At 52.5% G+C, this 24,295-nt stretch overlaps 1 protein-coding gene and 2 long non-coding RNA genes across 4 annotated transcripts in view; 1 reads left to right on the top strand and 2 right to left on the bottom strand.

Moving 5' to 3' along the window:
- ADCY5 (adenylate cyclase 5) overlaps window positions 1-22,435 on the top strand; it is a 147,975-nt gene extending 125,540 nt beyond the window's left edge. The window contains exons 13-21 of the mRNA XM_045502281.1: window positions 5,237-5,353; window positions 5,721-5,885; window positions 8,640-8,815; window positions 10,464-10,493; window positions 11,786-11,918; window positions 15,557-15,820; window positions 16,807-17,011; window positions 17,968-18,092; window positions 19,917-22,435. Coding sequence (XP_045358237.1) covers window positions 5,237-5,353; window positions 5,721-5,885; window positions 8,640-8,815; window positions 10,464-10,493; window positions 11,786-11,918; window positions 15,557-15,820; window positions 16,807-17,011; window positions 17,968-18,092; window positions 19,917-20,045 — 1,344 coding nt within the window. The 3' untranslated portion in view covers window positions 20,046-22,435. The remainder of the gene's footprint in view (window positions 1-5,236; window positions 5,354-5,720; window positions 5,886-8,639; window positions 8,816-10,463; window positions 10,494-11,785; window positions 11,919-15,556; window positions 15,821-16,806; window positions 17,012-17,967; window positions 18,093-19,916) is intronic.
- LOC123610981 lies at window positions 349-8,542 on the bottom strand. Its single transcript, XR_006718364.1, has 3 exons — window positions 6,633-8,542; window positions 3,101-3,308; window positions 349-2,684 (listed from the first exon to the last, which is right to left on the bottom strand). It is a non-coding gene; the product is annotated as an uncharacterized LOC123610981 (long non-coding RNA).
- LOC123610980 lies at window positions 20,691-23,948 on the bottom strand. Of its 2 annotated transcripts, XR_006718362.1 has the most exons (3): window positions 23,173-23,948; window positions 22,550-22,701; window positions 20,691-22,343 (listed from the first exon to the last, which is right to left on the bottom strand). It is a non-coding gene; the product is annotated as an uncharacterized LOC123610980 (long non-coding RNA). The 2 variants fall into 2 exon arrangements; XR_006718361.1 differs by lacking the exon at window positions 23,173-23,948 and having other exon boundaries at window positions 22,550-23,166.
- Between the last annotated feature and the right edge of the window lie 347 nt (window positions 23,949-24,295).

Below are 24,295 nucleotides of genomic sequence, written 5' to 3'. Positions count from 1 at the left end.
TCAGATTCTGTGTCTCCCTCTCTCTCTGCCTTTCCCTCACTCATGCTCTGTCTCTCTCTGTCTCTCAAAAATAAATAAACGTTAAAAAAATTTAAAAAGAGGGGCGCCTGGGTGGCTTGGTCGGTTAAGCGTCCGACTTCAGCTCAGGTCATGATCTCACTGTCCGTGAGTTCAAGCCCCGCGTCAGGCTCTGTGCTGACCGTTCAGAGCCTGGAGCCTGCTTCAGATTCTGTGTCTCCCTCTCTCTCTGCCCCTCCCCTGTTCATGCTCTGTCTCTCTCTGTCTCAAAAATAAATAAACGTTAAAAAAAATTTTTTTTTAATTTAAAAAGAAAAGAAAAAAAGCCATGCTGCATCCCTCCTTGCCATCACACAAGGGTCCGGACTCAGAATCTCAAATTGGAAATGGCTGGAGCAGTGAAGCAGCCCAGACACCCACCTGAGACTGGAATCCCTTTATGATAATAAGGATGGGCTGGCCTCTGCTTGATTACCTTCAGGGATGGTGAGCTCAGTCACGTCTCCTGAGTACAGCCTCTCCTCTTTTTGGGCACCTCTGACTATTCCATCAGCCTCCCTGTGACTTCTGCCCCATCCTCCTATGCTTGTTTCTGACAATGCTAGCATTTCTGCTACCTCCACTCAGATGGGTAGAAGAGGTTGGCTGCCTCCTTTCCCCACCTTCTGGTCTGGGCCCCCTGTCTTTACTGTGGCTCATTAGCACGTTCTTACTTGGAAGGCCAGACTCCTTTCCTGCATTTTGGAGCTTGGGAGTAGATAGGCACAGAAGGAGTACTTGGCCACATAGCTCTTGGCGTGTGTGTGCATGCTTGCGTGCACAGGTGTATACATGTGTGTATTTAAATCTCCATCCTCCAGGCTGCTGGCTCCTCTTAGCTTGTCTCCCACAGACTCCCGGGACCTGACTGCCTGAGCTCCTGGGAACTGTGGCCAGGGCTGCTTCTAGGCTCTGTGTGCTCTGTGCAGTCACCAGAAACCTCTTCTCCCTCCCTGCAGCCTGAAGTCCACCACCGCACCCCCCTGCCCTTGCTGGCGCTTCTTTCTACCCCAGCCTGGCTACTGTCCCCAGTTTCTGAAATAGGGTCTTACTACACTACAGTACCTCTTACCTCTTAGGTATCTTCTGTCCTGTGGGGACTTTAGAGCCCCACACTCACCTTCTCCTAGCATGCTCAGGGGCACGTTTTGTCTATTAGAGGATACATTTTGCCAGACACACGTTTCTTTGGGGATAGAGAGCGTTTCACTCCAGGAGGCGTATCTTCAGTTCATCCCATGGCTGTTGAGTCAGGCAGTTGAGGGTCCACATCCCAGCTCTGCACTTGGAGCTGTGTTTTCTAAGCTTTGAAGAGGGCGTTTATCATATCCATACTGCAGATGGGGTCAGTGAGGCTCAGAGAGGTTAGGCAGCTTTCCTGAAGCCCTGGAGCTAGGAGGTGCCATAGCTGGGATTTAAACCCTAGTGGTTCTAGATTCCAGAGCCACAGTCCTTCCTCCCAAAGACGCTGCCTTTGTTAATATGTCCATTTGACCCCAGGAAGTGCAGTGGTGTGGAGCCTGCCTTGTTTGGCCTCTGCAGTTTTTATATCTTAAAAAAAAAAAAAATGTAAAGTAGGAGCTACTGCTTTTTAAAATCAGTTTCTTGTCAAATAGGCTGTTTTCATTTTTTTTTCCCATTAGATTTCATCACCTTTTTTCATCTCTGCAATACCCTGACCCCACATCACAGAACCAGGACCCCAGGCTGGTCATCAATTTGCCTGGAGGTTTTCAGAGTGGCCGAGATCAAAACTGTCCTTCACCCCAGTCATGGTTTATTAATTATGTCCCCACTCCTGTATTTCATGTTGAATTGATTTGAGTTCATCGGACTGGGAATGTACTGGTTTGGAATTTTTTTTTTTTAATCTTTTTGTTTTTGTTTTTGTTTTTGTTTTTTGAGCTCTAATTATGAGTGAGCAGGCATTGAACAGTTGTTTGCACAGGCACGATTATCCTGCTGGAAAAAAAAAATAGTCTCCAAGATCTGGTGGCAGCTGTGATGCATCTCTGTGAGAAAACTCTGTCCAGGTGAAGACATTCACCGTCCGCACTGGGATTAATATGATGGGAGTTAGGGTCAACATACAGATGAACTTTTTGACTACAGGAGATGAGATACTCTATATCAACTGATACCAGAGCAGGATGTCAAATCTTCTGGAGATTTGAAGTTTTAAAGTGAAGAGCAGGTCTTTTTAAAGGATGACAAAGGAAATCGGCTTGTAGCAAGCCAGTGCATTAAAAGTCAATCATTTGTTAGATGTGAAGTACTTTTCCAGACTGAATTTTAAAAATAGCCTGCAGTTCTCCTCCCGGCCTCTGGGTGGCCCCTGTGGGGCTCCTGGTCCCACCTTCCCCGGGAAGCAAGCCCGTGTGCATATCCTGTTCCCCAGCCAATTTCTAATAACTAATAACTTTTGCCTACATTTCATCGGTGAGTGCAAAATAATAAAAGAAACCCTTCAATTGATGGGTAGGGTGATTAGAACTGAAATGATTTAAATAACATGGGTTGGGGGATAGGATGGAATGGCAACATTTCAAGCAGACAAAAATTAGAAACCATCTGTCATACCTTTTCAGAGTGGGATCCTCATGCTAGTGCCAGAACACTTTCCCCAGCTATGAAACAAAAAAGTCCTTCAATAGGAAACAGGGATTTTCACTCTTACTGGCAATAGAGCTCTTTAAAAATGCAAATATTAACTAAATTTTCTATTGAATTTAGCAGCTCATGAAGCACTTTAGTATGCATCATTTCACTGAGTCTTCATGGCCACCTTGGGAGATAGATCTCCCCTACATATAACTAGGAAAGCTGCAGCTCAGAGCCCTTGATGATTTTCCCAGGGTCAGGCAGCTGGTAAGAGCTGTGTAATAAGTTCCTTATTGAGATACAATTCACATCTATAAGATGCACCTTTATGAAGGTGGATGAAACTGTAATTCAGTAGTTTTTAGTATATTCACAAAGTTGGGCAACTGTTAACCACTATAATTCCAGAACATTGTCATCATCCTGAAAAGAAACCCCATACCTGTTAGCAGTTGCTGTTCATTCCCTGCTCGCCACAGCCCCTGGCAGCCTCAAACTCTCCTTTCTGTCCGTATGAATTTGCCTGAACTCCTACAACGTGTGGCCTTTTGAGATTGTCTTCTTTCACTTAGCATATACTCTCAAGGTTCACCCGTGTCATATCATGTAAAAACATTTTGTTCCTTTTCATGGCCAAATGATATTCCATTCTGTGGAAATATCACATTTAGTTTATCAGTTTGAGTAGTTTCCACTTTCAAGCTATAATGAATAGTACTGCTATGAACATTTGTATACGAGGTTTTACATGGACTTATGTTTTCAGTTCTCTTGGGTATATACCTACAAGTACAGTTGTTGGGTCATATGGTAACTGTTGATCATTTTGAGAAACTGCCAACCTGTTTTCCAAAGCACCTGCACTATTTTACATTCCCACCAGCAATGGATGAGGATTCTGATATCCCTATGTCCTTACCAACACTTGTTATCACCTGACTTTTTGATTATAGCCATCCTGGTGGGTGTGAGGTGGTATCTCATGTTTTTGATATGCATTTCCCTGATGACTCACAACAAACATCTTTTCATGTCATGTGTTCATTGGCCATTTGTATAGATTCTTTGGAGAGATACCTATTCAAATCATTGTCCCATTTTTAAATTGGGTTGTCTTATTGTTGAGTTGTAAGAGCTCCTTGTATACTGTAGTCCCCCCCTTATCCATGATTTCATTTATTATGGTTTCAGTTCCTGTGGTCTGGAAACAGATGACCCTCCTTCTGACGTATCGTCAGAAGGTCATACTTCACGGTGCCTACATCATTCATCTCACTTCCTCACATCACGTAGGCATTTTATCATCTTACATCATCAGCAGAAGGGCAAATCCAATAAGATATTTTCAGAGAGAGGAGAGACCACATTCACATAACTTTTATTGTAGTATATTTTTGTAATTGTTCTGCTTTTGTATTAGTTATTGTTATTAATCTCTAACCATGCCTAATTTATAAATTAAACTTTATGCTAAGTGTATGTATATAGGACAAAGCATAGTATATATGCATTTCTGTACTGTCTACAATTTTAGGTCTCTTGGTGGGGGGGTCTTGGAGTATATCCCCACGCATAAGAGGAGACTACTGTATTCTGGTTGCAAGACCCTTATTAGAGATATGGTTTGCAACAATTTCTCCTATTCTCTGGGTTGTCTTTTTGCTTTCTTTCTTAAATGGTACATAATACAAAATTCTCCATTGTAACCTTTTTGAATGTACAGTTCAGCAGCATTAAATGCATTCACTCTCTGGTGCAACCATCATCACTGTCCGTCTCCAGAACTTTTTCATCTTCCCAAACTGAACCTCTATATCCATTAACCAATTAACTCCCCACTCTGCCTTTACCCCTGGCACCCGCCATGGTGGACAAAGCCAACTGTGTAGATACAGTGGACTGGGTCATTTAGCTACCAAAACTGAGGTGGGTCTTTGGTTGGACATGCTGTTTGTCTAATTGAAGGAAATGTAGGGAGGGTAGGTGAGGGGAAACAGGAGATCAATGGGAGTCCTGAACAAAAGGTTCACTTAATTCACTTGTCTAGGGCCCCACCCTCCTGCTCACATGCTACTCTGTCCCCTTCTCACAAGCCCATTTCCTCCCTTCAGACCCTAAGTTTTCTCCAAGTCCTCAGACCCACAGCTTCTTACTGCCAAGAAGCCTTCTGACCCTCCTTGGGAAAGTTCTGGGTCCTCCCAGGCTTCCTTAACTGCCTGATTGTAACCCTGACGGGCCCAGAATTCACATGGCGGATTCATGTGCCTTTTCCTCTGTTCTGCTGGGGGCAGGATAGCACCTTTCCTTCCACCACACCTCTCTCCCCTGTAAGCTTCCCAGGTAGACTCACTCCTGGCCAGCCGCAGATTCTGTGCTGTCGTCGGCTGGGAGCAGTGGGTCAGTGGTGTGAGCCATCGCACAGTTGCACACTAGGAGGGCGTTCAGAAAGGACCTGGGGTTATGCTGGCACGAGACAAAGGTGGAGGGGAGGGAGGGCTCCCCCAGCTCCTCTATGGCAGTCTATAGAGTCCTCACTGAACTCTGTTCTGTCTCTCTCCCTCCTCTTCCCTTGGTTTAGCTCTTCCCGGCCCCGCTGCAGACCCTTTCCAGGAAGATCGTGCGGTCCAAGACGAACAGCACCCTGGTCGGAGTGTTCACCATCACCCTGGTGTTCCTGTCGGCTTTTGTCAACATGGTAGGTGGTTCCACCCCCCACGCCTCCCTGGAGCTCCCTCTCCCCCAGAATTTCTTATTCGGTCTTCCCCTTAGGTCTGGATTCAGATTTGACTCCTAAAGCCTCTCACACAGGCTTTTAGTTCCTTGCTCTCAAGGCTGGAGGGACCAGAAAGACTCAGGAAGTGCCCAGGGGACATTTATGAGCCCTAGCCTGGGCAGCCGGGCCAACCTTGCCGGCTCCTTGACTTCTTCCAGGCTCCTCTCCTGTCCCCCCCGTCAGTGTCAGGCTGCACCTGAGACCAGGGTGGACAGACACCCGCTGCCCTGTGGAGATGGGCTGCCCTCGCCTGGCCCCCACAGCTGACCCTCTCCCCCGCTGCCCCTAGTTCATGTGTAACTCCAAGGACCTGTTCGGCTGCCTGGCGGACGAGCACAACATCAGCACCAGCCAGGTCAACGCGTGCCATGTGGTGGAGTCGGCAGTCAACTACAGCCTGGGTGACGAGCGGGGCTTCTGCAGCAGCCCCCGGCCCAACTGCAACTTCCCCGAGGTAATGGGCAGGGGACTCTGGGTGCAGACAGACCCCTCTGCCCTGCTCCCTCTCTGCCTTTGGCTGCTCTGGGGGAGTCAAGGGCTCTCAAGCTCACAGCCATCCCAGAGACCCTGTCCCAGTCTCTCAGTCCGTGTGTCGTACATCAGTGAACGAGGCCAGCCTTCTCCATGCAACAGTAAAACAGCATGCTTGCCGTGGCCCAGGCACTGTGCTGAGTATTTGACATAGATTTACTCATTTCGTCCTCACAGCAGCCCTTTGAAATAGACACTGTTAACATCTTTTTTACACAGATGAAAGTGAGGCACAGAGAGGGTAAGTGGCTTACCCAAGGTCACACAGCTAGGAAGTGGTAAAGCCAGAGCTTTCACCCAGGTCCTCTGGCTCCAGAATTCTTAGCCTTAACCTGAGGGCAGAGCTGTTTGTGGACCCTCCACTTTGGAGCAGGCCTGCCTCAGGAGAACCTGCCTGAGCTTCTCTGCTATGGGCCAGAGAGCAGGGAGGGAAGCAAAGGAACCCAGTCTCAACCCAGTACTGCCATCGAGGTCATCCATTCAAAGTGTACATACAATTCAGTGGCTTTTAGGATATTCACAGATGTGTGCAGCCATCGTCGTAATCTAGGTAGAACATTTTCATCACCCCCAAAGAAATCATACCCATAGGTTATTGGGTTTAAACACCGAGAACCCTTAGAAAGCAGCATGCATTAAGTGCCAATGGTATGTGCGGTGCTTCATTTACCTTTTCCTCAGGAAGCTCTCCGAGCCTGAGGCCAGGCTTCCAGCCCAGGGCGTCTACTGCATGCACTGGGTAGTTCCCATACCCCAGCTGCCTTCGGGGCTCTCACGGAACCTGTGAGGTGATGGTAGTTGTTACCCTTTTCTGGGGGAAAGTCCAAGCTTTCATCTAGTTCCAAAAGGGCCCCGTGACTCACAGAAAGGTCCAGAACTGCAGTGAGGGCCACCGGGGCAGTCACAGAGCTGGCCTCCCTCCCCCAGCCCTGGGAAGGAGCCCGATCCATCTCCCCTGTACAGATGGGACAATGGAACCTCCATGAAGGGCAGGACTCCCGCCAGCATTCACCTAGACAAGCGCCTCTCTTCCACCTGCCGCTGGGTCCGGCTGAGCCCTCCCAACCTGCCGGGGCGGTGGGGGGGGGGGGGGGGCAGCCGAGTCTCCCTTCTGCCTCTGCTCCCTCGTGCAGCTGGCAGAGCTCACAGGAGCTGCTGCTTGAGGGCTGTTTGCTGAGAAGCAGGGGCTTGTTTGATCTTACAGTTGCCCCTTGGTGGCTGCTGTTTCATGGCAGATGCTGAGGAATGGGCGAAGAGAGTGGGGATGGTGGCTGCAGGGCTTATTCTGGCTCCTCACTTGAGGGAGATGGTTGGTCCCAGCCTTCGGCCCTCACCAGTCTGACCAGTTCCAGTCCCACTGACCCCAGGCCTTGATGACTACAGAGCTCTCGGGCTCACATGTCTTCTGATTCAGCAACTCCTCACAGATCCCAAGGCCCTTGGGGACACCACCTGTAAGCCTTGGCCTCCTGGCTGTCTGGCTCAGGGTCTGAATGGGCATCCAGGCTGGCCCTGGGGGCTCCGTCCCCACCCTCCCCGCCCCCCGCCCCCAAGGACAGGATTATTATCCTTGGGGCTGTTTTTATCTGGGTGGACCCCCCCTACTCCTTCCTCTGCCCCTGTTCCAGGTAGTGGATTGAGGCTGGCCCCTCCCAGGGGGCCCTCTGTATCCCCTCTCTGGGTTCCTGAAGGCCTGAAGAGGCTCAAGGTCCAACCTGGGAGCGTCCCCCACTGCCATTTGGCCTCCAGCCCAAAGCAGAGGAAGTGCATAGTGAGTCTGAGTGCCTGACTCAGAAGTCGCGATGCTAAATTTAAAAGAAAGAACAAAATAACGACGGTGGCATGTCTAGAATTAGCATCAGGGGACGACAGAGCAGAAAGGAACCTCCGAGGTCTCTGGTTCAGCTCCTCTATTGTCTGAGAAAGAAACCGAGGCTCCAAGACCAGAAGGGACTTCCCCAGGGTAAATCATGTAGGGACACAATCCCTGGTCTGCAGCCTTCTGGGCCAGACAGATTCAGAACTTTGGAATTTTTCAGAGTTTGAAAGAGTATCTCACACCCCCAGTGTAGCCTGGGCAGCACCTGATAATGAAATACAGTAATATTTCTGCAGCAAAATGTATGAATCGTCCCCAGAAGCAGGCTAAAGATGATAATTAGCATCACATCACGTGGGGCAGGCTTTGTCACCAAATAAGGCCAGTTCAGATGTTGCCACCACATTAGTCATGAAAATAGTTTCGGTTTGCAAACCGTGGGATTTCACGTTGCAGGTCAGGGGCTGGGGCCTGTGCTCTCTGCAGTTACTGAGGGCACCAGGCGCTTCCTCTCATGGAATGGCAGTGGTGAGCCCGTGACATTGGAGCTTTTGCAGATGGGGAAAATGAGGCTTAGAAAAGTTGAATAAATGGCGCAAGTCACACCAACAGTCCACAATGAATCAGAGTTACGACTCAAGTCTGCCTGAGCCTGGAGCTCTGCTCTAACCACTGGGCGCTGCTGCCAGCATTGGCCAGACTCAGCCTAGAGCCCCATCTTCTGGTTCCTAACCAGGGCCCTTCTGGTTTCGTCACAAGTTCGTATTCGCCAAAACGTGTGGCTGGCTCAGGGGGGCGGAGCGTGGGGCCGGGAAGGGTGGGGCCGGGGCGCTGAAGCCCGATGCCCTCTCTCCACAGTACTTCACCTACAGCGTGCTGCTCAGCCTGCTGGCCTGCTCCGTGTTCCTGCAGATCAGCTGCATTGGGAAGCTGGTGCTCATGCTGGCCATTGAGCTCACATACGTGCTCATTGTTGAGGTGCCCCGCGTCACGCTCTTTGACAACGCCGACCTGCTGGTCACCGCCAACGCCATGTAGGTGGCTCCCCACACTGGGTCTGGGGCAGTGCAGGGAGGTTGGAAGAGCAGGTGGCTGGGAACCTGGGCTGCAGGGGGCCCTTGCGAGGGGAGTGTTGTGTTGCCCCCCAGCCTATCACCTGGGCAAAGCACCAGTGTCTTGTCTTCCTCCTCTCTTTCCCAGTGGGTGGGGGAGTGGCCTCAGGGTGAGTAGGTCCTGCTGTCCCCTCCAGTTTGTTATTCAGTCCTTCCCTCAGGCCTCAGTGAATTGTTCCTCATTTGTTCAGGACAGTCTCTGATGAGCTATATTCACTTAACTCCATCTGCCTGTGGCACCTCAGGCCCAGAGGGGTAAAGATTCAACAGAGCTGGACGGCAAGGTCTGTGAGAGCAAAAGAACAGCCTTTGTTGTTCATGGGCTCTATGTCCTGCCTCGAGCTAGACACTGGTCATACATTATCCCTTTTCAGCCTCAGAGCAGCTTAGCAAGGTCGGCAGGGCTGCCAGGATGGTTGGGTAGTCTGTGCACTGCTCAAAGGCTCCTAGTTATGATTGTGAGTCGTTAGGTCCCACATCTAGGTAGCAGGCATGGGAGTTGTGCCTCAGGCTACCTAGCTCCCAGTAAATTGGGAATCATACCTATAGTAGTAAAATGTAGGTAAAATGCCTGATATCAATGCTCTTTTCTTCCCATCACTCTATCCACCCCCCCCCCCCACACACACACATATACATTGGGAAGTGCAAAAAATGTGACAGGTCTGTGTCCCCTGAGAAAATGCAGCAAACTGTGTTTTCTGCAAGTTACAGGATGGGATCCATTCATCCATCTAGCCATTCATCCAAAAATATTTCTTGAGGGTCTACCATGTTTCTTCCCCCATCCCCTCCCGCCCCCCCTCCTTTGCTGAAGCAGCAGCAGAGAACAGAGGACATTTCTGGTTTGGGAGTCCCTGGCTTGGCTCCAGGGCAGCACTGTCCAATAGATAAATAATGCAATGTAATTTAAAATTTTCCTAGTAGCTATGTTAAAAAGGCAAAGCATACAAATTTCATATTTTTATTTAACCAATATATTCAAGATATTATTTTAATATGTAGTCAATATAAAATGATTCATGAAACCTATTACATTTTTTCCCACACTAATTCTTCAAAACCTAGTATCTATGTTACACTTGCAGGACATTTTAGCTTGTACTGGCCACACTTGAAGGCTCTAGCCACACGTGGCTGTGGTAACTACACTGGACACAGCATAGGTGTAGTGTTTCTTCTCCTCTGGATGCAGCAAAGGGCTGGGGTGGTGGCTGGGCTGGCTTCTGTCCAGGCGGAGGTGCTGGGGGGCCCCAGGGTCCCAGGTATGGGCTGGGTGATTTGTGGTCATGGAGACCAGATGCTAGTTGGGGCTGGGCTTTCTGTAAGCCTCCCATCCCGAAAGTCTCCTTGGATCCAGAGGGGTGTTGGGGGCGGGGGATGAGGGAGCAACCGTAGTGGGGGCAGTGGTATCAGGCACGGGGCAACAGGGCTGGGAGTGGTGGGGGAGCACGGCGGTGGGAGGGGCAGAGCAAGGTGGGAGACAGAACGGGGGAGGGGGGCAGAGCGGGAGTGGAGACTGCCAGTTGAAGAGCAGCCCCGAACAGCCCTCCCCGCTTCCTGTTCACAGAGACTTCAGCAACAACGGGACCTCCCAGTGGTGAGTGGATACTCTCCAAGTCCTCTGACACAGCCTCTCCCTGCCCTTGGCCTAGAGCTGCCAGAGGCCAGCAGCCCAGGGCCCAGCAGAGAAGGCGGTGGTGCCCATTGGGGAGGGGGCCTCTGAGGCAAGGTGGGCAGTGAAGGAGAAGGCTGGAGGGGGCAGGGAAGCCCTTTACTCCCCAGGGACCAAGGATGCCTCATTGGGTAGATGCCCTTCTTTTCTTGTGTGATTCCCACCAGCCCAAGATGACCTAGGACGCACAGGTCATTTCCAGAGACCTCACCTTAAAGCATCTGGCTTCCCACTCTTCCCCAGGAGCGTGTGTCAGACCCCAGGCCCAGGAGAATAGGAGCTGGTGCCCCCTGGCTCCCTGCCAGAAGAGAGGGGCCAGCAAGGCCTGTGGGCTTTGTAGGGTAGGCCCTGCACTAGGGCTACTGCTGGTCAGGGAGTCTGTGCAGTGTTCAAGGCTCAGGCTCTCTGCTGGGACAGGGAGCAAGCAGGGTTTGGGAGAGCAGCTTTTATGAAGAGTATGTATTAATGTTAACAGGAATGCAATTGGTCATTATTAGCTACCAGGTGTGGAGTTCCTACTGTTTGTCAGGTGCTATACAAGGAATTTTGTGTATTTTTCTTTTTTAATGTTTATTTATTTATTTTGGAGAGAGAGCGCAAGCAGGGGAGGGACAGAGAGAAAATCCCAGGCAGGCTCCATGCTCAGCCTGGAGCACGATGCAGGGGCTCGATCCCACAACTGTGAGATCATGACCTGAGTTGAAATCAGGAGTTGAACACTTAATTTGCTGAGCCACCCAGGTGCCCCTGGTATCTTTAATTCTTAAAATGTGGGTATTGTTATCCCATTTTACAGATTAGGAAACTAAGGTTCAGAGAGGTTAAGAGAGACTTGCCCAAAGCCCAGAGATGGCCAGTATGGCCTGCCTGGCTCCCTTGTTACTATGCCCACGCTATCTTGTCCACTGGGAGACGCCTGGGATGTACATGCTGCCTTTTACAAGGGCCTCATTTATCCCCTGATGTGACCAGAGGGAAGCTCCCCAGTGATGGGGGAGAGGCGGGCATCAGGAGAGGAGTAATGGCTGCTGAGCTGCTGGTGTGAGCAGGGGCTGAGACAGGGCTGCCAGCTGAGGCGGCTTCCTGGAGGAGGCATTACGTCAGGCAAAATTTGAGCTGGAGGTTAAGGAGAAGGGGGAGTAGTAGGAGGAAGACAAAGGCCTGAGGGGGCCTCTGAGCCTGCCATGAGGTGCCAGGCATCTGCCTCCTGCCTGCAGCCCTGAGCATGCGACCAAGGTTGCGCTGAAGGTGGTGACGCCCATCATCATCTCAGTCTTCGTGCTGGCCCTGTACCTGCACGCCCAGCAAGTAGAGTCCACCGCCCGCCTGGACTTCCTCTGGAAACTGCAGGTGGGTGGCCCCGGGACTGGAACTGGGATGGGGGACACACCCAGTCCTCGCAGCACTTTGTGAGTGAACGAGTTCATCACCTGGGCTAGCTGAGCCTTCGTCCTGCACTGAAAAGGTGTCCTGCTCAGTCCCACTAATCTGTGCCCCATGTCCCAGCAGGTCTGCTCCCTGCTTTCTGGAGCCAAGAGCCAAAACCCTGGAGCTTACTCCAAACCATCCCACCCTTGACAGCGCTGGGACTTTGACGGGCCCAAGACATATGGTCTTAAGTCACAAATATTGGCCAGGCATTGCTGTGTGCATCCAGAGGCAGGGACAGAGGGGAGGCATGGCCTCTAGTCTGTAGTGTGGGCAGCAAGGAGTCAGGAGAGAGGGGAGCGGGCAGGAGGTGAGGACTGTGGGACGCGCAGTCCCCATGTCACAGAGGCTGCAGTGCAGGAGCTGGTCCCACAGGCTCCTGAGCAGGGCCTGATGTGACCAGAACTGGCTTGAAGACTCTTCCAGGGGAGAATGGATGGAGGGGGAATCAAAGACCATCAACCGGAAGCCTGGACAGGTGGCTGTGCCCTGGCCCTGGGGAGAGGTGGTCCAGGTAGGGGCAGAGGCAGTGGGGTGCTAGTGCCCAGGGAAGTGCTCCAGCCTCCAGGCTTTGTGCCCTGTGCCCTGATGGTGTCAAAACCCGGAGGAGGGGATGCCACTGGGCCACACACAGGGTGATGCTCCAGGTGCTAGTGATGGACCCAGCCACTGCTTGTTACCTGCTGGACCGACTCAGAAGGTCCAGGAGAGGGCGCCCACGGTGAGAAAGTCTTCCCTGTGGGCAGCCTCAGACCTGTTATTCCAGTTACTTCATTCTTAAAGATGGGAGCATCCAGTGGCCCCTGCTGTGTTTTGCAGGAGGTTGGCTGAGATTCCCCACTGAACGGATGCCCTGAGGTTGGGGGAAATTTTTTTTTGCATGTGGAATGCCCCCTTATCATCCCTGGGTTGGGCGGGACCCGGGGGATATCCAGTGTGAGGCCATACCTTTCTGGCTCAGATTGCTGCCTCCCTGCCTCCTCCCAGCGATCATGCCCCTCATGCCTCTGGGGAAGCTCCCCAGAGGCCCCAGCTCTCTCCTAGGGGCTGACCAGGCTCTGTGGGACCTGGGGCTGATTTCCCTCCACTTCTCTGCTTACTCGCACCCCACCTCCCATGTGAGCCCCGAGGAAGTCCCCCACCCCCAAGACAGTGGCTGTCCTGCCACTCATTTGTGTGGCAAAGATCTCGAGAAAGGGCTGGAAGCAAGGGACAGGTGAGCCTGCCACTCAGCCTGCCTTTGTGACCTGCTGCCCTGTCACCCCACCCTGCTTCTTTGTCTAGCTCCTGAGTACGCAGGGTGCAGGGTCGAAGTGAGGCTGCCTGCCAGGGCTGAACAGAGCAGTCTGAGCTTCCCTCACAACCCCACCCCAGTGTTCAGGCAACCGCAGCTCCCCTCCCATTTTGAAAACAATTAAGAAGGCCTGTACACAGGTGTGTGGGGTTGGGGGTGAGCATGTCTCTACCTGGCAGGCGTGTCAGCCTCTCTCCACTGAACCCCTGCAACAGGCTCGTGATGCTTACACGTCCCTTCATCTCCCGTCCTCCTCCAGGACTTTTGGGAGGTGGAACAACATCAAATACATACCAACAAGCAAAAACCTGAACACAGGTCCTTGGGTTGGGTGAGTGATAGTCTGGTGCTCCCCACCCTTCCAGTCTAACTCAGCAGCTAATTTTGCTGTTGGATCTAAGGTCATGGTGGGTGGGTGTGGTGCTGGCAGTGAGCTGGGGAAGCCCGAGGTCCTTCACTTCCCTGAAGCGTCTGTACCAGGAACACACCCTTATCCACAAGCCTGCCCCTGGCCAGACCACTGGGTCTCAGGTCTTATCCCTCTCCCACAGCATTGACCTTATTAGGATCAGCAAGGGGGCTGTGGACACCTGAGCCCTCCACCTGGCCAGAGCCCAATCCTAGAAGCGGTTGGCTGTGTTGGGAGCTGCCCACCGTCACGTCTCAGGGCAGAGTTGTCGAGATGTGGTGGGAGTTCCTGGTCAGAACCCTGGGGCCTTGGCCTGTGCTCCCTGCAGTAACCAGTCTCCGACTATCTCAACCCCAGCCTCCACCACCAGCTGCCTGGCACTGGGCAGATGCACTCTGGGAAGGGCATGTGTTATGTTTCTGCCACTGCTGGGCTGATCAAAGGAGCTAGAGTGCTCCTGGGCCCCCAGGCATGTGGTCTCAGCAGTAGTAGCACTGTGGGCAGCCTGTGCATTTTCCGAGGCAGATGGCCCGGCTGGGGCTCTTCCAGGGAGTAACCTTCGAGAAGTACAGAGATTCCCACTCTGGCCTACTCCCACTGGCACACCTGTACCAGAGCTAGGCAGCGGGTGGCTTGGGAGGAGGGGCCTGATCAAGGCATCTCAGAAGCAAAGGTCCCACTGGACCCACGTGGCATCTCAGGATCCAGGAACTTCCTTAGGCATAACCCCTATTGTCAAGGCTGTGTTTCCAGTGGCTCTAGGACTGATGGGCTGTGGGTCCTCTCACCTCAGGTGCAAGGCTAGGCCTCTGAGCCCTGGGGTCCCTGAGCTTTCTACCCTACCTGCTGGACCCAGGTCCTGTGCCTTTGGGTGGGTGTGCCAGCAGTTTCCCCATGAGCAGCCACCATCCACAGGGAGAGCCAGGGAAGTGGTCCTGGTGCTTTTGGAGGTTGTAGCTGCAGCCAAATAGAAAGGCCTCCACGTTTAGTTAGGAAAGCCCCCAGCAGGCTGGCTAGATCTTTTCAATGGCCCTGCTAATGACCCTTTACCTGCCTGTTTTACCAACATGATCACTCCCAGTTAAAGGGGCCATTTTGTTTGCCATCAAGGGGGAGGAAGCTAGCAGACTGCACTGTGTACCTCCTGTGTCACATGAACTCTGGTCAGATGGCTCCTTGCACACCTTGGTGCATAACTATCTCTGCTCTTCAGGCTGTGGGCCACTGTTGGCCTCTTGATTTGAGGGCTCTTAAGCTAGAGGGTGAGTGACCACAAACCCCAATTTCCCAGACCCAGGACCCAAACTGGGGGAACCAAAGTCAATGGTGATGTGCCCATCCCACCCCTGGTGGCACTTTGGGGCATCTGTACCTTCTGGCCCTGGGGTGAGTCTGCTCTGGTGGGAACCAGGGAGATTGGTGGGGCTTCAAGCCATCGTCCCAGTGGGGTTGGTCTATTAAGTGATCCTTATCAAACTGCTTTTCTGATTGTACTTCCTGATATGAAGAAGAAAATGGACAGTTGTGGAGCACTTGGTAGCTGGAGGGCCGCTGGGGCTGTGGTTTTGGCCATCCCTGTAACCCCCTGCCTTGGTCTAGCTTTGGTCGGACAGGACGCTCTCAACCTGTCTTCCAGGACCCGTTTCCAGTCCGGGGTTCCCTCCTTCGGGGCCAACACGTTCCGAGGGGCAGGCAGGCAGAGCCCAGTTGGATGTGTACAAGTGTCTCACTTTTCTGGTGCTTCCTCATGGAAAGCCAGAGGTGGGGACAGCAGGGGGACAGAGGCTGGGCACAGTGGAGGTCTCGGGTGCACGCGGGCAGGCCGCATGCCTCTCCTGACCGGGCGCCGTGTCCTAGGCCACAGAGGAAAAGGAGGAGATGGAGGAGCTGCAGGCCTACAACCGGCGGCTGCTGCACAACATCCTGCCCAAGGATGTGGCCGCCCACTTCCTGGCCCGCGAGCGACGCAATGATGAGCTCTACTACCAGTCGTGTGAGTGCGTGGCCGTCATGTTCGCCTCCATCGCCAACTTCTCTGAGTTCTACGTGGAGCTGGAGGCCAACAATGAGGGTGTTGAGTGCCTGCGACTGCTCAATGAGATCATCGCCGACTTTGACGAGGTGCGACGGGTGGGCAAACAGGAGAGGGGCGGGGGAGACAGGCACCTTGCCTACATTTCTTCCTCTATTGTGTTACAAAGGAGAAAACAGGCCTAGAGACACTGCTTGCCTAAGGTCAGTGCTAGTAGGTGGAAGAATGGGGGTCCCAGCCCAGGCGTTTGGAATTTGAAGTCTCTGCAGGTCTGTTGTCCCACTGAGGCCCTGCCCAGCTACCTTGCCAGCCACTCTCCATCAGCCACCGTTCCTTTCCCGCCAGGCTGGGGCCCAGCCTTTGAGGGACTCCAAGGAAGGAGGGACTCCTAGGCTAAGGGAGAAGGCAGGACAAAGACGCAAAGCCCGGAAAAGCCCGGTGGAAACACAAACGTGTCTTATTTACTACACCCTCGCCAAGCACCGAGTGTGTGCCAGGTGCTGGGGGTTCTGTGCCCAATAGGGCATTTCGACCCTGGGAGCCCCCTGAGTGGTGAGGGTGAGAAGGTCAACCCCAGCAGGAATACAGAGCCTTGGGAGGAGGAAGAAGAGGATGGAACTGGGAACGGGCTGTGCTGGAAACAGCCCATGAGGCTCCTGGGGCAGAGTGTAGCTGGAATTGACTGAAGTTGGGTCTGGGCAGGCTTTTGACAGACAATGGAGATAGAAGGTGGGTGTCTCGTTGGACAAAGATGAGGTGGTGTCCCTGGGAGGGATGGGGATATGAGCCAGGGAAGGGAGGAGATGGCCACCAGCCCCTGTTGGGGGCAAGAGACGCTGAGGTGACTAGTGGGCTGGCCTGGGGCTCTTGGTGCAGGGCAGACAGTGACTCACAGTGACCACACACGGGTAAGTATGGGAGGAGGCCTGCTCTGTTGGCCTCACACTGAGCTGGTGTGGAGTTGGGCCTCCTGTGTGAACTGGGAGGACATGAGGGGTCATGCTGTTGCCCTTCCCCCATAGACTTCAGTGCCCCAGCCTTGGTGGTAACCCAGGTTTGGCCTCCTTCCATCTAGATCATCAGCGAGGATCGGTTCAGGCAGCTGGAAAAGATCAAGACCATTGGCAGCACCTACATGGCTGCCTCAGGCCTCAATGACTCTACATATGACAAGGTGGGCAAGACCCACATCAAAGCCCTGGCTGACTTTGCCATGAAGCTCATGGACCAAATGAAGTACATCAATGAGCACTCCTTCAACAACTTCCAGATGAAGATCGGTGAGCTTGCCTTCTGGCCAGTCCAGCCTGGGAAGAGCAGGTCGGGTAAAAAGCTGCAGGGCCTTGACAGGACTGGAGAGGAGGGTCGTGGAGGGAAGGGTCTTAAGGACTAACGGTGTTTCTATTTGGGAGCTTCTGCTATGTTTGCAGTCCTACTTCACACACAACAGTGAGGTTTAATGTGGCCCCATGTGAGAGAGGAGGAGGAGCGCCCAGGGGCTTGGAAACACGGCAGAAAATGTCTAGACAGTGTCAGTTAAGCCAGGTGTGTTGGGTAAAGTTCTTGCTTGAAGAAGAGGGAGGACATTTGAGGTGGGGAGCCAGCATAGCAAAGGCTGAGGGGCAGGGTGATCACGGTTGGCGTGCCTAGGACCGGGAAGGTGGACAGATGAGAGCAGAAGTGCCAGGAGGGAGATGGCAGCCTTGCTTCCTGGAGCTGGGTCACGGTGGCCTCCCTGCCTGAGCTCAGACGCCCAGGGGAGGATCACCTGGACAGAGAAGACACTGTGGGTTAGGAGCAAGGTACTAAGAATGAAAATGGTTGTGCCCCTGAAAGAAACAGGAGTGATGAGGAAGAAAAGGATGAGTTCTGGTACGTGTGGTTAGAATGAACTGAAAACTGAAATGCCACCAACAGGGATGATTAAGGACAGGCAGTGGGATGCTGCAGTGAGTCACTGGATCCTTGAAGAGGGTGGTCCTGGTGATGGACTTGCAGGAGCTGAGACCTGATTGGGGGCGAGGACACAGGAACAGTGCTGTGGGAACAGACCCCATGGTCTGGGTTGGCAGGCATTTCGTGGGAACTGCAGGGTAAAGCATGGTCTCAGGCCTGGAGGACACTGGCGGTCTTCAGACTGAGTCCAGAGGAACTTGCTGAGTGTCAAGGGAGGAATGATAGTGTGGTGAGCACTGGTCTGAGCCCTGATGACATTGCTGACTTCTGTCCCCTGCAGGGCTCAATATTGGCCCCGTGGTGGCTGGGGTGATCGGGGCTCGCAAGCCTCAGTACGACATCTGGGGCAATACGGTGAACGTGGCCAGCCGCATGGACAGCACCGGTGTGCCTGACCGCATCCAGGTGAGTGCCGGAGCATCCACCACCCGGCTCACCCCCATGGGGGCCTCTGCCTGATACTCCAGGTCCCTAGTGCAAGCTGCCCACAGTCCCCAGTCAGAATTTCTGCAGTCAATTTTGAAGGTAGCTGGCACTGTCTCGGGAGCTTGGAGATCATTGTGTTTCAGGCCCTCAGGACCTTGGACAGATCTTCACTCCTGTGCAAAGCCCTCTACTGGCCACAGAAGGAATTGGGGGACTAAAGGCGGGAGCCACTGCTGCTGATGCTAAACCAGGAGTGCTAATGCCACGACCCAGGCATACAAGGGGACACCAAGATGGTTGCAGGGAGCAAGGTCTTGCCAGTTGGAGCCACAGCGCTCAGGGCCTGGTGCAATAGAACCAGGGAAGGCCAGTGATCCCTGGGATGGTGCTCCCACCACCCTAGTTGCCAAGGGGCCTGGCCAGAGACCCAGAGACTTTTTCTCCTCTCTTCATCCTGTGCAAGCTGGCTCTTGCGATTCCCAGGCCTACCTCTCTTCAACTGCTTTTTTCTTAGACTGCCCTTAATTCCTTCTGCTCCCGTCTGACAACAGTGAGGTCCTGGATTGGGCTGTATTCCTGTACCTCTGAACCCCCAGGGCCCCCATAAGTCCTGCCATAAGTGGGCAGGTCACTTAGCCTCCCTGATCTGTTTTCCCAAGTTTGAACTCTGCTCTCTTCATGGCCCTTTGCTCACACTGACACTGCTTAAATGTCCCTTAAATCCTCTCTTCTGTGGGACCTCTGAACAAAGGGTCAGCCCAAGCATGGCCCTGGCCTGATAGGTGCTGTTGGAGGAACCTGGCCAAATGGTTTTCTCTCACTTCCATCCCTGTGCCAAAGGGAGAAGGGACAACAAGATGGCAGCTGGGGAGAAAGGAATGTGTGTTTGCAGAGTGTCCGACCCCACCCACAGACAGGTGTGAGGGACTCTGTCAGCAGCCACACAACGGCCCGGCACCTCACCTTTGCATAGGGCTTTCCCATTCGTGGAATACACGTGATAACCCAGTAGGGTCACCTTCCAGCGGCCCATCTAGAGATTTCTGGCCCCTTCTTCCCTGGCATGACAGCCAGACAGGGCCAGGATCCTCAGCAGAGGTTTTGTGGGGTGGCTGGCGGGGCATGTGGGCTGTACTCAGACGGCTTTTGGGTCACTTCATGAAGCATTCATCTGTATTGCTGCTCACATCAACCCTACAATAGTGCAGTGATTACTGAAGCCACTGGTGAGTTCCCCTCTTTGTTCCAAAAGCTAAAGCAGAGATGGGCACTAGGATATAGAACTGAATCCACACTCTGCCATTTGTTAGCTATGTAGCCTCAGACAAGTGATTTAGGTTTCCTGAGGCTGAGATAACAGTATTTACCTCATAGATTCAGTGAGATAAACAGTGGCTCTCCATCTGTGGTGTGAAAAACCAATTTCCAGGAACATCGCTGATCTGTCCTGGAGCGAGACTTGGGTGGACACGCTGGGCCCATGCTTGGGATCAGTGGGGCAGCGTCAGAATGCTGTGGATGCCCTAAGCAGTTCTGCTCAGCTTCTGCACCTCTCTCATTGTGGATAATGACAGGCAGTTCAGGGACCACAGGCCACCCTGCCTGGCACAAAGTAGGTGCTGTCATCCTTCTTGTTTCAAACAGGCACGTCTAGGGGCGAGCAGCTGTCAGTCCCCGAGAGCCCCTGCCAGGGAGGTGCCACCCACCCTTGTGTGTTGGGGACAGTCGGACAGAGCTGCCTGACAGCAGGCTCACGGCTTGGCTCAACAATGGCCTATCCACTCCCCTTCTTTGCCTCCTCAGGTCACCACAGACATGTACCAGGTGCTGGCTGCCAACACATACCAGCTGGAGTGCAGGGGTGTGGTCAAGGTCAAGGGCAAAGGAGAGATGATGACCTACTTCCTCAACGGTGGGCCCCCGCTCAGTTAGCAGCTGCCAGCCAGTGATGCCAGGCAGCCTGGCCTCCAGAGAAACGGAAATGGCTTCTTTGTGTGCCGGAGGGGGGGCAGGTGGAAGCCTGCGCTCTAGCCCACGTGGCTGCGCCGGTGAGATTCTCCACTTTGACTCCAGAAGCAGCTTCTGCCTTTGTGGGCAGGCCGCAGCCTCCGTCCCAGGCCCCAGGGTGCCAGCGTCCTGCGAGCACCAAGCTGACCAAAGATGTTTCCTCCGTAGAAGACTCCGCTAGGCGCGATCCGAATCCCGAGTTTTCTAACGGATGCTGCTGCGCAGGTGGAAAGGAGCTGCTGAGTGCTTACGGTGTGTGGCAGCCGAGTGTGCAACGACAGAGCTGAGGGGGAGGCCTCAGCCTCGGGTGGGTGGGTCGGTCGGCGGCCCAACTCTGGCCCAGGGTAACCCAGCGGCCCCAGGGGTCCACTTCCCTGTGTGAGCCTTTAAACCCCTGACAGAGGCCACGGCCCCTGCCCCATGGAGGGGCTTGCTGGCAGGAGTGCTGGCTCTGGAGGGACTGCGGCCTTCTCCGCAGCTCTCCTCCTCACCTACACAGGTGGACAACGCCTCTTGGAGGGGAACAGAACAAATTGTAAGGGGGAGGTGAGAAGACGCGAGGCAAGGAGGGGTGGTTCTGAGAAAAAGAAAATATTTATTAAATAAAACAACTTTCTGTGCCCTTCTTTAGACTATGCTAGTTGTATGCATATAAGAGACCCACAAGCAAACAAAGATGCCACTGGTGGTTGGGGGGAGGGCAAGGATCCCAACTTGTCTTTTTTGTATTTTTTATTTTGTATTATTGAAAACCTTGGAGATCTAACAAATATACCAAATTCTATATTTTGTAAACTATATTAGAAAACAGCTGTGCACAGCGTTTGTACTGTACGTGTGTCAGCATATGTACTGGTGTAGATGTGTGTGTGTTTATGCCGTGGAACTGGTCACATGCAGGATGCCTGTTGCCCTCACTTCACTTCAGATTAGGCAGTTTTGGGTTTTCCCAGGTCCAACCAGAGCAGTGAGCATGTCCTTTTGGGGTGCCCTACAGTCAGATTAAATGGGAAGGTGCATGCGTACATTACCCCATCTCTCTAACACATCACTTCCCCTAAGTAAAATGCAAATGGATAATAAAACAAAAACTGCCTTCCCATCTCAGGCTCAGGTGGAACCAAGGGAAGCAGCCTCAGCCTGCACCAGACAGCACGGCCCCTGTCCCCTCTTCTCCCTGAGATGCCAACCATTTGCTGCCTGCAGAGAGGCAGCTGTGAGTGCTCAGGGATGGCCGCAGGTGCTCAGCTGGCCGGGGGGGGGGGGGGGGGGGGGGCGGACGGTGGTGGGAAGCCTTACCTGCCTACCTTTCTCAGTTGGCTACCGTGCAGGTGGCTCACCCAGAGATAGTGCCTCAGACTTGGGGGTAATGTGCAGCCCTCGGGTTCAGGGAGGGTGGTGGCTTTGCTCTTCATCTGCAGACCAGAGAAAAGGATAGAGCCTAGCTAGCTTCAGCGTCCAAAGGGCAAAGCTAGCAGAAATTTTGTTTTGTCTGGTTTTTGGGAGGTGGAAGTGAAATATATTGGAAAAAATTATATTTGTTATATCCTCTGAGGGTATAAAATGGAAACGGGCTTAAAACTGAAAAATGATATATTATCATAGGGATATATTCAAACAGAATCCTTGGGTCCTGTGCCCACATCTTTTTGTTGCTTCTCAGGGCAGAATTATTCTCACCTCTAACACGAGCTTGAAGGAGGTAGGGCGGCAGCTATATGCCAACTGCAAAATGTTATTTTGATCCCCATCTGCACCACCTCTCACTGGACACTAGCACCGGCCTCCCCTTTTTTCTTCAGTATATGTGCTGCCGAAGCGAGCTCCCCTTTCCACACACCATCTCTCACCCCAATTTGAACACAGCTCTGAGAAGCAAAGTTTATGGACCTAAAACTGCCAGCTCCAGTCTGTCCACGCTTCTGCTGCTCTGTCCTTTGAGTTCTGCATTGCCCCTCTTGCATCTGTTGGGGGGACTGGCTTTCTCCATGGTGGCATTCTCAAGTCCCCGGCCCCTCCATAGCACCCACCAGTGGTGCTAGGTTTTAATTTTGCTTCCAACCTGAGTTAACGTGTGCGTGCTGAGTTCCTCCAGTGGTTCCCCCCATTGGTTACGGTCTCCTTGGCCTCTCGGGGGCCCATCCCTCCTATCCCAGCAGTGACTGGCGACACCATGCAGTGCTAGCTCTTCATTCCCTCCAAGGGTGTGCACTCTTTTTATTCCTGCTCTTGCAAAAACAGATAGGATTATGATTTCCCATGGAAATTGAAAAGTCTATTTAAATAATTTAACTATTAAACACTTTCACTGGTAATGTGTCCTGGTCTGATTTGTGGCTTGGGCCAAGGGCCTGGTTCCAGTCTGAAGAACAGTGCACTCGGCCCTTGCTAGGGCACTGGGCAGGGAGCCCCAGAGGGCAGAGACCTACCTTGAGTGGGGAACAGCACGCTGCTACGGGGAGAATGTCGGCGAAGGCCTGCAGTCATTGTGGCAGTCAGGTGAGACAGCATTGGTGACCTTGGCGAGAGTTACCAGCCCAGTGAACACTGGGCTGAGGAGCAGGTTCCAGAGTGCAGCGGGCTGAGGAATGAGGAGGTGAGAGACACCAGGAGTGAAGGGACAAGGGATTTAGGATGGGACCAGAAAAGATGCAGGGTTGAGGGGAAGAGGTTTTAAAACAAGTGAGCCCAACTCATTTCTATGCTAAGGGAAAGAAAGTTGAAAATACAAGAACACAGATCATCGAAAGGACCCAAGTAGCAGGGAGGACAGGGAGATGCAGGCTCAAAGTGTACTGATTGGACTTGGGCAGCTAATAACCATGGCTACCATTTACTGGACACTATGTGCCAGACACAGGGATAAGCATCACACAAACTTCATCTCATTTAATCCTCCTGGCCACCACATTTCACTGATGAAGAGATACAGAGAGGTTGAGTTACTTGCCTAAACTCCTACAACTGGTAATTAAGAGAGAAGAGATTCAGAGCAGGCCTGTCTGCTAAGCTCATACAGGTAGCTTCATGCATGCCCCAGGACTCCTCTTACCTCGAGAGGAAAGGAAAGGTGGCAGAAAGGCAGTTCCTGTCGGCCGCACCCATCAAATGCAGGGCTATATTTGGGCTCAGGAAATGAAACCAGAGGGATCTGGTCAAGTGAAAATGAAGGAGCCAGTGAAAAAGACTTCCCCGGGGTTATTTCAACAAAGGCCACGTGGAGACATAGCCATGGCAGTCCTGGTCATAGGCAGGTCCCCTGCTCCAAAGAATTGAATAGCATTAGCAATCCCACTGTCCATGGTAAAGGATGCAATGGTATAGAGCTCATGTTTAACTCTGAGAACTTTTCAGGCTAGGGTACATCAATTAGAAAAGGAAACCAAACGAAAAGGCCAAGCTTTAGGCTGACTGGACTAAGTGAGGGCAAGTCCTCAGGCAGGTCCATGGCACCGGATGTGCATGCATGCACACCCAACACACAGGACAGCAAAGGAATGCAACTCATAACCTTCATAAGCCCTTCCCATTCCCATCTCCACTGAACTAATTCCAGAGAACGTATCTGTTTCTCCCTTATAGATTTATACTTTTGTGCAAAAGCATATCCAAACCTAGAATGTTAATTAGCAAAACTTATTAGCAAAGACACATGTGTGGTGAGTTTTGAACACCGCTTTAACATCCGTTGACAGTGTGCCCGCAGAAGGCAGTATATTATGGGGGCTTGGCAGGCTCAGTCGGTTAAACATCCAACTTCAGCCCAGGTCATGATCTCACAGTTCCGGAATTCCAGCCCTGCATCAGGCTGTCTGCACTCAGCAGAGTACGCTTCAGATCCTCTGTCCTCTTCTCTCTCTCTGCCCCTTTCCCCTCCCCCCCTCCCCACTTGTTCTCTGTCAAAATAAATAAATAAACTTAAAAAAAAAAACCCACTGACAGCAAAGACCATTAAAACCAAGACCAGACTTCAGCCAACATGCTGATGATCTGATTTGGGGGTGGGGGTGGGGGAGGGGGATTAGCAATGTTTATGGGAAGGCACAGTGAAGCTTGGTGCACTGAGGGAGCTGAAGCTACATATTCACCAGATAGTCCTGTTACTTTAAGACTTTCAAAAACACAAATACATTTACAGAACTTTTCCAAAAGCAGACTATCACCTGAGTGTCATA

This window comes from Leopardus geoffroyi, chromosome C2 (genome assembly GCF_018350155.1).
Source record: "Leopardus geoffroyi isolate Oge1 chromosome C2, O.geoffroyi_Oge1_pat1.0, whole genome shotgun sequence".
Lineage (NCBI taxonomy): Eukaryota > Metazoa > Chordata > Mammalia > Carnivora > Felidae > Leopardus > Leopardus geoffroyi.
Note: the sequence above shows the minus strand (reverse complement) of the source record. Positions and strands in the feature narration are given on the sequence as shown.